General features: G+C 38.5%; 2 protein-coding genes across 4 annotated transcripts in view; one reads left to right on the top strand and one right to left on the bottom strand.

Moving 5' to 3' along the window:
- Nucleotides 1-13,311, bottom strand: part of ELOVL6 (ELOVL fatty acid elongase 6) — a 449,693-nt gene that overhangs the window by 334,444 nt on the left and 101,938 nt on the right. The window lies entirely within an intron of this gene.
- Nucleotides 5,538-13,311, top strand: part of ENPEP (glutamyl aminopeptidase) — a 94,518-nt gene continuing 86,744 nt past the window's right edge. Inside the window, exon 1 of the mRNA XM_047751674.1 lies at nucleotides 5,538-6,445. Coding sequence (XP_047607630.1) covers nucleotides 5,832-6,445 — 614 coding nt within the window. The 5' untranslated portion in view covers nucleotides 5,538-5,831. The remainder of the gene's footprint in view (nucleotides 6,446-13,311) is intronic.

Raw genomic sequence — 13,311 nt, 5'->3', positions numbered from 1 at the left:
CAAAAATTAAAGACAACTTTATTTGTTAAAATTAATGTGGTAATAAAGAAACTTTCAAACAAAACAGCTGGTACTAATAAATAAAAATTGGAAAATTACAGGTCTTTCCTCTAAAAGAAATAATTAATATTACTTAAGATGAAGAATGGATCTCTTAGAATTTTTGTGCGAAACATGATCCAAAATCATCATTACTAGTATAATTCACTTGGATTCTTCATGGAATAAAAGAACATCGGGTGAGATATTTTCTGTACGCCAACATTATTTTTACAGACTTCTGCAGATAGGAAAGAAGAGAGAGAAGAAAATATTGCCAAGAATTTTGACAGTACAAAGGCTGAAAGGAAATGTTGAGTGAATTAAGCATTTCAGGAAGTTTTAAAACTTAGACTATACAGCTATTATTTAATGCACTGAGAAAACTGATAGACAGCTTTAAAGTTCTTAGAAATAATGAATTATCACTATTATTTTTCTCCTGCTGCCTCTCCGTCCTGCCACTGTCTCCCAGTGCATTATTGCACATTAGGGAGCCCAATATAAAAGCAGTTTAAAATTATTGGAATAATAAAATCTTTTCATTTTATTTTCTTTGCTTTTCTGAACATTTTTAAAACGTCTACAAAGCAGGGGTTTATACACATGACTTTAAGAGTATTTATTAATGTTTCTTTTAATGCCCACATTTTAATGTTTATCCTAGAATTCCTTGTCCAGTAAATATTTGTTGAAAAGTAAATATTTATTGATTTACTATATATTGGTTGAATGACTGAAAGAATAAGTCAATATTGAAAGATAAAGGGTGAGTAAATGAATAGCGGCCCATAGACACTTTTTCAGAGGCAGGTAAAGTCCACTGAGTAATCCAAATGAGTAATGTGACTCTTATTAATAAAGAATAAAGTTCTTCTTATTATGACAGTCAATATACAAATTCATTATCACCAACAAACAAAAATTAGATGCAACCTGCTGAACAATTCTGTCTTAACATCTGCAGATGTTTTCAGCTCTTTGAAAAAGTTAGTTGAGGAGCTCCCATCGTGGTGAAGCAGAAACAAATCTGACTAGGAACCATGAGGTTGCGGGTTCAATCCCTGGCCTCGCTCAGCGGGTCAAGGACCCGGCGTTGCTGTGAGCTGTGGTGTAGGTCTCAGATGCAGCTCGGATCTGGCGTTGCTTTGGCTGTGACCTAGGCCTGCGGCTACCACTCCAATTCAAGCCCTAGCCTGGGAACCTCCATATGCCACAAGTGCGGCCCTAAAAAGACACACACACACACACACACGCACACACACACCAAAAAAAACAAAAGAAAGAAAAAGTTAGCTGAGATCACTTTAGTCTTAAAAACGACGGAACCTTTCAAAACAGTTGCTAAGGCCAAATAAAAGATGACGAATAGGAATAAAACATTACTGACTGGGATCACAACATACATTGCCAATATGCATTTATAATGCATGGCTGGCCAAGTAAAATGCAATGGCACCCTCCTTTTAAAATTCTAACTAAACTCTTAAAGTTTGGAAATACTTGGACTGACCATGGAGTTTACATAATTGACATGGTTGATAATAGAGACCATGGCAAGACAGAAAGAAATTGGTTCTGATTTTCCCTGTTTCCTATATAATAGAGCCCAATTTGCAGATTCTGCTTCTTCCATTGTGATTCTAGCTTGTCATTTTTGTTTGTTGTTTTCCTGAACCATTCAGCTATAATCAACTAATAGGAATAAAAAGCCAGACAAATAATCACACTGTAGAGGTTTTTTTTTTTTTTTTTTTGGTCTTTTTGGGTCTGCACCTGCAGCATATGAAGGCTAGGGGTTGAACCGGAGCTATAGCTGCTGACCTATGTCACAGCCACAGCAACGCAGGATCCAAGACATGTCTGCAACCTATATACCACAGCTGATGGCAATGCCGGATCCTTAACCCACAGATGAAGGCCAGGGATCGAACCCGCAATCTCATGGTTCCTGGTTGGATTCATTTCTGCTGCACCATGACGGGAACTCCTGCAGAGTTAATTATTGACAACATTTCTGGAGATGCCCCTATCCCTCCGGTGAGCCAACAGCACCACATGTACATAGAAGGCTCAGTAGTGTCTGCAGTATGCATCATTCCTGAGACTTAACTGAAGAGATTTAACTGGAAACTCCAAGTGAAAAGGGGAAGTACACACTGCGTATTCAGTATTATGGTATCTTGCATCCGTATACATGCTGTGGGAAGGAATCAGTCAAGAAGTTCCTTACTTTCTCAAGATCAAGCAAGATAAAAGTCCTCACTCTAGGAAATTTCTTTCCAGTCATTCTTGGAATTTGAACTAAGTTTATTTTATCTCAACATCTCGGGCATATTATGCCTGCTAACATTTCCAATTCTGGATTCTTGGTGTTCTTTTCCCCTCTTTTTATTTATCCATTCATTTGTTTATTGATTAAGCAATCAAGGAACATTTATCGAACGCCATATGTAGAAGAGATATTGGAATTGTACTTGGGATAAAGATGATAATACACATTGTAAAAGCTATGGAGGGAGTGTGGTTTAGGATCCACAGTAAATGGCTGTGCATTCACTTCACCTAAGTGGAAACTAACTAGAGGTCACCTTTTCAATTTACTTATATGTAATGCAGACTTTTCAACACAAGATTAATCAATACAAACTTTCATCTATGTGAGTGCCTATGACGGTTCATCGGTCTCACTGTAGGAATAGATTCTCTCTCTCTCTCTCTGTCCTGCCAATGGCTGTCTTGACTTTCACTGTGGGTTGGATCTGGAACAAGGGCTTTCAAGATCAAGACCCTCCTGCCACAGACTCAGTATTCCAGGGTCAGGGAAAGGAAGGATAGCAGGCACTACTGCATTGGAGTGCAGTGTTAACAAATATGAAAGCTAGGGGCTTTATGTTGAGTTAGCCCTACTATGTTGACCCTAAATGTGTTTAGTGCATAGGCTGGCTCTGCTATTCCCACTCATCTGGCTGGACATTTTACCTCTATTACATCAGGCAACCCTAATGTGCTGATACGGATAAGATGTGGTGTCTTCACTGGATGTAAGCAGCTCTTTTAGGTTGATACTAATAAGATGTTATGGTTAGAACAGGGCTTTAGACTCAAAATTTATGTATGTGTGCATACACACACATTAAATACACAAATTTAAGGGATTTTCTTTCTGCTATCAAAAAATGCATTTAAATTATGAATCCCTTATGGTGGAATTTAAGGCAAAATAGGAAAAAGATATTTTATAGCAGGTGGCCTTTCTCAATCCCCCTTAAATGTACCTTATCTCAAAGGTTTACTATCTTTTTTGTTCAGTTTAGCCTAGACATGGGGCATGATGATAAGACTGCTCTCTTTCTAGACAAGATTGAGTTTTAGAGTTTTACATATGTTTGCTTTAGCTCAGATTAAAAAAAAAAAATGCTTCTAGTTTAATCTAACTTTATGTGTGTTCTTCCAAATGTTTTCCTTTTCATTTTTCAGTCAGTATGCTGAGACAAATTTAATGTTTACCCTTTCATTTATGGAGAACACATTAAAATGTTTGACCTGCGAAACATTTAGCGAACATCAGATGATTTTTCTGATAAAGGGATTTCGCGGCAACTTTCAGAAAGCTGATTTACTAAAATTAAAATACTATGATTTTAATTTAGAATGTGAAATTAATAAATAACGATGAACCTATAATTTTGAAAAATATATCCCTCTTCCCTTTCTGTTTAATTCTTAACATGATTTTATGAGAAAACAACAGAAATGTACAGAGCAAAAAGTACCCTTTTTGCTTTAAAAATTTTTTTTTTCTATGAGTTCAGTTTATAATTTGGAACAGTTCAAAGCAGCATTTCGCAGGAGTTTCCACTGTGTTACAGTGGGTTAAGAATCTGACTGCAGTGGCTCAGGTGGCCATGGAAGTGTGGGTTCAATCCCTGGCCAGGAGCAATGGGTTAAAAAGATCTGGCAATGCTGCAGCTGTGGCTTGGATTCAATCCTTGGTCTGGCAACTTGCATATGCTGAGAATGCAGCCATAAAGTGAAAGAAAGAAAGAAGAAAGAAGAAAGAAAGAAAGAAAGAAAGAAAGAAAGAAAGAAAGAAAGAAAGAAAGAAAGAAAGAGAGAAAGAGAGAAAGAAAGAAGCATTTCTCAGAGTGTGTTCCATGGAACAGAAGACCCTCAAAAGGGTCTCTCATCAACAAAATATAAAAATCACTCAATAGTATATCTTGTCTGGGAGATTCACAGTGTGATAGTAATGCCGTCTGAAGGTTCTGAAAGAATGGAAGACAGTGAGAGAATGTTCTTAACTTTATATACCCCGGCATTGCCTGCTCTGCAAATATATCTATTAATATCCATGGATTGCACTTTGGGAAATATTGACCGAGGTTTTCATAGTTACTTAACTTTTACATATTTTTCCATCAGAAAACAGAGGCGGTGTAGTTAGATATTTGAATTTTGCACTCAGACAACCTGAGTTCAAACCCCAATTCTGTGACCTTGAGGAAATGATTTAACCTTTTTGAATGTCAGTGTTTCCATCTTTAAAATGGATATCATAGAAGTACCAATCTTATAGAGTTATTGGGAAGGCTTAAATGATAACTTCTCAGCATAGTGCCTGGTATATAGAAATTCCTCAAATTTTTATATTTATGATTGTACTGATACTATTAGAGATAGCTAGGGTGTCTATATCTCAGCTACTCATAAAAAAAAAGGATGTCACTGTGATTTTATCGTCTTGACCTTTTCATTAAGAGGCAACAGGTTTGGGCAGTAATGGATCTTTCAACAGGCCACCTTTTGCATGTGGAATCTGCTCCAAAGATCATCTACTACATTCAAGGCTAAAGAATTCAATCTTGCTTAGGTGAGATCATCTAACAGAGTTTAGTTATCTAACCTAACAAGTTTATCAAGTTTATCTTCCTTGTTCTTCTGTCCTTTCAGCCCTTTCCCTTTCTCTCTTTTTTTTCTTATGCTTCTCAGCTCCAGTACTGCTTTGACTAATTTCTTTCTGTTTCCTTCTCTCTTTCATCCAGCATCCACTGAAATGATTTAGGGTGACCTGGTCATGCTTTACTAGTCCACCAATTTAACAAGTATTTGCTGAGTACCTAAGTGGTTCCTGAATTTACGTATCACTCTGAGCATGGAATGCCATGACCTGACTTTGGAAAAAAGAAGAATCTGTATGTTTACATAACATGAGGAAAAAAGAACGAAAAGAAAACACAGCTTCTTTGGCAAGCTACCTGCAAAAGAGCTGAAATTCAAGAAGCCCTTTGGTGAGGAGAGAGAGATTGTAAGCACAACAGGAAGAAGCCATAGACTCAGTGGCAAAGGTTGAGTTTTTCTATCACAAGCGCACCTCTTTCCCAAACGCTCTCTCCCTGAAAGCTGCTGACGGAGCTTTGGCAAAGGATCATCCTCCCATTGGCTGATAAGCTAAGCCCTGTTTTATATTTAACTCACTCCAGCGCAGGAGGGGTGGAGTAGGGGATGCATTGTTTATAAGGGGAGCCGCCACAATATTCTCCTCAGTCCTCTTCCCCCAGCTCAGCTCCTCTTCTGGAATCCTTACCCCACCCCCTGTTTCCACATTCATCCTTGAGTGGCTGGTGGGAACGAAGGGAGAGGAAGAGACGAAAGAAGCCAGAGAGGTGTGGGAAAGGCGAAACAGGCTGCCAAACCAGGGAATTCCTTCCAGTTGAAAAAAGAAGACTGCTGATGTTAGTTAGTTAAATTTAACATCCTTTTATGTGTAACATTTGACTTTGGAAACAAAAATGAGCACAGACTCTAAGAGATACTGCATTAAAACGAAACATGTGGCTATTATCTGTGCAGCGGTAGTGGCTGTCGGATTAATAGTAGGACTTTCTGTGGGCTTGACCAGATCATGTGACTCTAAGGACGGTGGACAGGGCACAACCCAGTCTCCGTCCCACCTTCCTCCCACTTCAAGCCCTCCACAGGACCAGGGGGTCTGCCCTGCCAGTGAAGATGAAAGTGGAAACTGGAGAGATTTCAGGCTACCGGATTTCATCAACCCAGTGCACTACGATCTGCAAGTGAAGCCCCTGTTGGAGCAGGACACATACACGGGGACAGTGAACATCTCCATCAATGTGAGCTCACCCACCCAGCACCTGTGGCTGCATCTCCGGGAGACGAGGATCACCCAGCTCCCAGTGCTGAGGAGGCCCTCTGGGGAGCAGGTGCAAGTCAGGCGGTGCTTCGAATACAAAAAGCAGGAGTATGTGGTGGTGGAGGCAGAAGAAGAGCTTGCACCCAACAGTGGCGAGGGTCTCTACCACCTGACGATGGAGTTCGCTGGTTGGCTGAATGGCTCGCTCGTGGGGTTTTACAGAACAACATACGTGGAGAAAGGACAAATCAAGTAAATTTTTTGGCTTTATTTCTTCTAAGCTCATACATTTCCTTTCCTTTCCTTTTCACTTCTCAGCTTTCAGTTATTTTGATGGTCTGATCTTTATCTAAACTTGGTTTCATTTCTGCCTGTTCATCTGAGAAGGAAAAATTCTTGCCCTGTTGTATTTTCAAAGCCTATCACAGAACTTGAAAGTGTTGAATGAGCTGTATGGAGTCCCAAAAAAATAAGTGTAAGTCTTTTATTCCATCAGGAAAAAATCATAATGTACTGCATTCTATCCTTAATAACTACATAAACTACCCCAATTTTTCTTTGAATTTTGGATTATTTTCTTTTTCTTTTTTTAAAAATTAGAGTCAATTTTTTTAAAATACATGTGTTTGGTAAGTTTTACTGGTGATATTCTTGGGCCATATGTCAATGAACTTAAACTGAATTTTTAAAATGATAATTTAAGTGAAAACAAGTAAATGTCAATTATAATTTTGTCTGGAGAAGAGACATTGAAAGAGTACATAAAATCTGCAGAATTGTCTTTGTGTTTTCATTTAGGAAGGAAAATACGACTGTGTCTTTTTATCTTTTCTGGCCAGAACTATATTTTACAGATAGGCTTTCAATAAATACTCCTTGAGTTCACTCATCAGTGATAGTACACAGATCCATCTTTGGGCTTACTATCATAAGTATACAATGCTTACGCTAAGCTTTTTGTGACTTAAAAGATGTATTAAGTAATTAAGGACATAAAAATATCCCCCCACAGCCCTTAATGTATATATGTACACACACACACACACACACACACACATACCTGCATTCCCTGAGTCTACCCAAATGGTTACCTGCCTTTGTCAAATCAATCAGAGGCTACTACTACAGCAATGCTAAAGGCAGAAACTCTCTCAATGAACTCAAAAAGCCTTTGCTCTGTGGGTGTGGTCCTTGCATCAGAGAGGAAGGGTACACCTGAGGTACCACTGAATTTGAAACTGCTTTGACCTTTGCCTACTTAGATTCTGAACAAGTAAATGATTAAGAAACCTTATGACACTGTTCAGAGTGAGTCTGGAGCCAGCCGTCTGAATATCCCTTTCCCATGATTTTTTTGCTTTTTTAGTGTTTTTTTGTTTGGTTGGTTGGTGGGTTTTTTTTGGGGGGGGGGTTGTTTTGTTTTGTTTGTTTGTTTTTGCTTTTTAGGCCGTACCTGCAGCATATAGAATTTCCCAGGCTAGGGGTTGAATCAGAGCTGCAGCTGCCCACCTAAGCCATAGTCACAACAAGGCAAGATCCAAGCCGTGTCTGCAACCTACACTGCAGCTCTTGGCTACACCAGATTCTTAACCACTGAGCAAGGCCAGGGATCAAACTCACATTCTCATGGATATTAGTTGGGTTTGTAAACCGATGAGCCAGAACGGGAACTCCCTCCCTTTCCCACGTTGTTTTAAGCATCTTATAGAGCAAAGCAAATTGTTTTTTTTTTTTCGAGCTGTTCATATGCCCACAAAGTGTGGAAGTTCCTGGGCCAGAGATTGAACCGGTACCACAGCAGTGATCCAAGCCACTGCAGTGACACTGCCCAAACCTTAACCCACTGAGCCCATAACACAACTCCCAAAGCAAATCTTTTTATTTATTTATTTTTTATTATTATTTTTTTTATTTTCCCACTGTACAGCAAGGGGGTCAGGTTATCCTTACATGTATACATTACAATTACATTTTTTCCCCCACCCTTTCTTCTGTTGCAACATGAGTATCTAGACAAAGTTCTCAATGCTATTCAGCAGGATCTTCTTGCAAATCTATTCTAAGTTGTGTCTGATAAGCCCAAGCTCCCGATCCCTCCCACTCCCTCCCCCTCCCATCAGGCAGCCACAAGTCTCTTCTCCAAGTCCATGATTTTCTTTTCTGAGGAGATGTTCATTTGTGCTGGATATTAGATTCCAGTTCTAAGTGATATCATATGGTATTTGTCTTTGTCTTTCTGGCTCATTTCACTCAGTATGAGATTCTCTAGCTCCATCCATGTTGCTGCAAATGGCATTATGTCATTCTTTTTTATGGCTGAGTAGTATTCCATTGTGTATATGTACCACTTCTTCGGAATCCAATCATCTGTCGATGGACATTTGGGTTGTTTCCATGTCTTGGCTATTGTGAATAGTGCTGCAATGAACATGCGGGTGCACGTGTCTCTTTTAAGTAGAGTTTTGTCCGGATAGATGCCCAAGAGTGGGATTGCGGGGTCATATGGAAGTTCTATGTATAGATTTCTAAGGTATCTCCAAACTGTTCTCCATAGTGGCTGTACCAGTTTACATTCCCACCAACAGTGTAGGAGGGTTCCCTTTTCTCCACACCCCCTCCAGTACTTGTTATTTGTGGCTTTATTAATGATGGCCAATGATGGTGTGAGGTGATATCTCATGGTAGTTTTGATTTGCATTTCTCTTATAATCAGCGATGTTGAGCATTTTTTCATGTGTTTGCTGGCCATCTGTATATCTTCTTTGGAGAAATGTCTATTCAGGTCTTTTGCCCATTTTTCCATTGATTGATTGGCTTTTTTGTTGCTGGGTTGTATAAGTTGTTTATATATTCTAGAGATTAAGCCCTTTTCGGTTGCATCCTTTGAAACTATTTTCTCCCATTCTGTAAGTTGTCTTTTTGTTTTCTTTTGGGTTTCCTTTGCTGTGCAAAAGCTTTTCAGTTTGATGAGGTCCCATGGGTTTATTTTTGCTCTAATTTCTATTGCCAAAGCAAATCTTTTGATCAAAATGCTTTCTATGGTTTGTTAGAGAGACCCAGGGATTAAAATAAAATATTTAAACACTCTTATCTCACTGTGTGGTACAGTGATAAATTGTGTAGAAATGATAGTTTGAAAAAATATTTGGAGGGATCATGTTCATATAGAAAACTGTATCTTAGTATTACTAGCTATGAAACAAGCTTCTTTGTTGTTTACATTTTTTCTGTTTATAAAAACTACAAATGTTGAAAGCATAGCAAATTATAAAAAGGAAAATTAGGAGTTCCCGTCATGGCTCAGTGGTTAACCAACCAAACTAGCATCATGAGGACACAGGCTTGATCCCTGGCCTCACTCAGTGGGTTAAGGATCCAGCGTTGCTGTGAGGGTCACAGAAGCAGCTGGGATCCTGCGTTGCTGTGGCTGTGGTGTAGGCCGGCAGCTACAGCTCTGATTCGATCCCTAGCCTGGGAACCCTCATATGCCACGGGTACGGCCCTGAAAAGACAAAAAGACCAGGAAAAAAAAAAAGGAAAATCAAAAGAACCTATAAATAATTTCACCACCCAGTGGTAAAACTTGTTCACATTATGTTAATGTATATTCTAATTTTGGGGGGTAATCAAAATTGTAATTATATAATGCCTATATATCTCTCTACCCATATACATTTTAAATTAATATCTTGTAAGCACTTCCCTTTATTCTTAAATATTTTCAAGAATCTGATTTTAAAGATTGTGCAATATCCTACCACATGAATGCACTGTTATTTTTTTTAAACCAATTCCCTAATGTTGAACATTTGAGTAGCTTCCAGTATTTTATTACTATAAACAAGTCAGAAAGAACATAGTTGTAAGTACATCTGTTAGTGTGTATCTGTTTATTTCCTTATGTTAGGATATAGTCAGAAAAACAGAGTTGCTGGGTCAAAGGGTACAAATATATCAGGAAACAAGCAACAATTATTTTGTTTAAGTATTCCATAAATAAGACACATTCACTGCTGAAAATTTGGGAGACAGAGAAAACTGTAAGTAAAAAAATCCATGTACAAGTCCATCACTCAAGTATGGTCATTGTTGATATTTAGGCAGATATTCTAGTAATGAACAGTCTTATAAAAAAAACCATGTTATGTGTAATATTTTCTAATATATCTATAGAAAATTCTTAGGAAATTGGCTCAAACTACATATGTATGAATGCACATATATGTGTGTACACACATCTACACATATGTAACCCAAGTGCATGCACGTATGTAGCTGTCTGTGTCTCCAAACTGACTTCCAAAAATATGTCCCAAATTATGTTTTCACAAACAATGAATGAAAGTATCTATTCTTCTGAGCCTCAGTAACAATAACATGATTTTTTAAAGTGTTTTCTGTTTGGTACAGTAAAAGGCATAATACTCCCGAATATCTACATTCAAGAGATTCTAAAAATCTGTTAGTGTAAACTGAAAACACATCAAAACTTTTAAATGATTATTGCTAAGAGGTTAAAAGGGCTTCTTCGGTCATGAAAGAATTAGAAATTGCATCTGAGTAAAGTGAAATATTTAATAAAAATTCTGTACACTACAGAAAAGCCAAAAAACATGGAATGAGGTTCCATTAATAAGTTCGTGTTATGTATTTTGTAAGTATAAAAAATTACTGTATACTAAAATATATATTCTCTGATTCTTTGGATTATTTTATCGTATGAGTTAATTTTATGATAATATATAGAGAGAATTGGTTTTCTGAAAGTTAGTTGTCTTCGTTGGGTAAATACCCAGAAATACTAAGTGGCAGCCAGGATGATGAGGAAGTTTGGTGCTCAGTTAGGCTCCCATGGAGGACTGGTGTCCCTGACTGTGTCTGTTTTCACTGGTCCCAGCTGAGGCTCTCACATTACACAGGATGCAGCTAGTTTTGTACTGCACACACGGTTTTGGAATAGTTCTGGCACATACTCAATAACCTTATTTAGGCTCAATGGAATACTTTTTGTTTTTCTTGTTATGAAATAGTTCAAGCATATGAGAAAAATGCATTGTTTTCTTTCAGGCCTGTGAATAACACTTTGACGATGCAGGCCTCTAGGGGTCTCATCTACAGAGCACAGAAAAGGGCCACAAGAGTGAGTTCATGGGGGAATAGGACCGTTCTTTCATAGTACAGAGTGAGAGTGAGCCTTGTGATATCTGATGCTCATACGATTTCAGTTGCCATCATAGTAATACATTTTATGTATATAGTCAAGATTATATTTTCCAAATCTTCTGTCTTATTGTAAAAATTAAGTCCAGGATTGAGTATGTTTGGTATGGGATATTACTATTGCAACCACAAGGCAATAAACATGAGTGCACGCAGTAGTAAGCAAAATTACTTGATTTCTGCAAATACAACCAAGACTTGAACTTCACACAGAAGAGACGACTATCTGAGTTTCTTTCCCTCAAAATTCAGAGGCAAAGGGAGACTTGGAAAAGAAGGTAGAGCCAGTTTAGAGTTCCCTGCCTTAATAACCATATCATCTCACTGGGGACACAGTTGTAGTGAGGCTTAACAGGAGAATGTCTGAGAACCTTAACAGCCACTTCTCTTAATCTCTGGTCTGTTCCTCAGGGTCTGAGGAAAACGACTTCAAAAGATTGGAACCTTTGGAATGTCTTCCTGTCCACACCACCAAACCCTCTCAACACTCTTTCTCAACAATTAAATAGGATTTCCAGTTGTTCTCTTCTCAGAGGTCCCCTCTACTCACATCCCCCAAGTATGTAATAATATTCTCTTCTCTCCAAGGTTTAGCATTTCCTTCTCTGCATTTGGATGGCTCTTGACCAATATTTCCCAATTATCTGTTCTACAGAGTTCTGGTTGCATGGGATATTAATAGATATTGCCAGAAAAAAAGCAAGGGAGGGAGTCTGTGGCCAAGTTTGTTTGGGAAATAATACTAAACACAAAATTATATATATATTTTGTCTTTTCAGGGCTGCACCCGCAGCACATGGAAGTTCCCAGGCTGGGGATCAAATCAGAACTGCAGCCACTGGCCTACACCATAGCCACAGCAACACGGGATCCAAGCCATGTCTGTGACCTACACCACAGTTCACAGCAATGCTGAATCCTTCACCCAGTGAGCGAGGCCAGGGATCAAACCCTAGTCCTCATGGATACTAGTCAGGTTCTTTACTGCTGAGCCATGTCAGGAACTCCTAAAATGGTATTTTTTTTTTAATGGTGGGACTTTTCAGAGACTTTTATATCATAATGTCCATTATGAAGCCCTAGAAGCTGCCATAGTATGCAGTTTCCCAACCACATGAGCCTATGTAATCATCTGTGGGTCACTGAGAATAGGACTGTCTCTCTCTTGTTCACTACCTAGAACACAGAGAGAACTTAACTATTATTGAATGAATACACAGAAATGTTTTCATATGACTCTCACTCAACTAGTGTCCTCTGCAACATGTGGGACATGCTGCATCACCATGGCCCCTTTCCTGTCAAGGAATCCAGTTTCCACCAACAACACTTCCCCCATCCCACTCAGTCAGGATAGAAAATTTTCTTTGGTTCCTTTTTTCCCCATCTTGTCAAAGGCAAGAGGAGTTGGTAAAGTCTTTTTTTTTTTTTTTGACTTAGGAATGCAGTCTTCATACTTTAAGGACTGAGAATCATTGGAATTGACAGGAATTACAACAAGAATTTAAGAGGGGCAGATGGTTTCCGGTTTGGGTTTTCTGGTGATTTATAGCATTACTGGGATTGAAGCTGAATTTTGATATAATGTGGTGGGGTTTCAATAGGCAGAGGCAAGCAAGAAGGTAAAAGCAGGGAAAAAAGAAAGGCACTAAGTCAAAAATGCAGAGTAGGGAGAATAAATACATTTGTAGGAGAGGTTTATATGAAGAGGCTAGCTAGAGATAACTCTGGAAAATCCATAGGGGAAAAAAAAATAAGGATAGTTAATGACAGGCATTATGAAGGAAAAGTTAACCAGTTTACATGGGGAGGGAAGAACTAAATCTATACATAAGTATATGAGAGAAACTGCAGTTATCCAGGAGAGAGAGATGATTAGGATCAGGTAGGATAGTGAT

Source organism: Phacochoerus africanus, chromosome 10, assembly GCF_016906955.1.
Source record: "Phacochoerus africanus isolate WHEZ1 chromosome 10, ROS_Pafr_v1, whole genome shotgun sequence".
NCBI lineage: Eukaryota > Metazoa > Chordata > Mammalia > Artiodactyla > Suidae > Phacochoerus > Phacochoerus africanus.
Note: the sequence above shows the minus strand (reverse complement) of the source record. Positions and strands in the feature narration are given on the sequence as shown.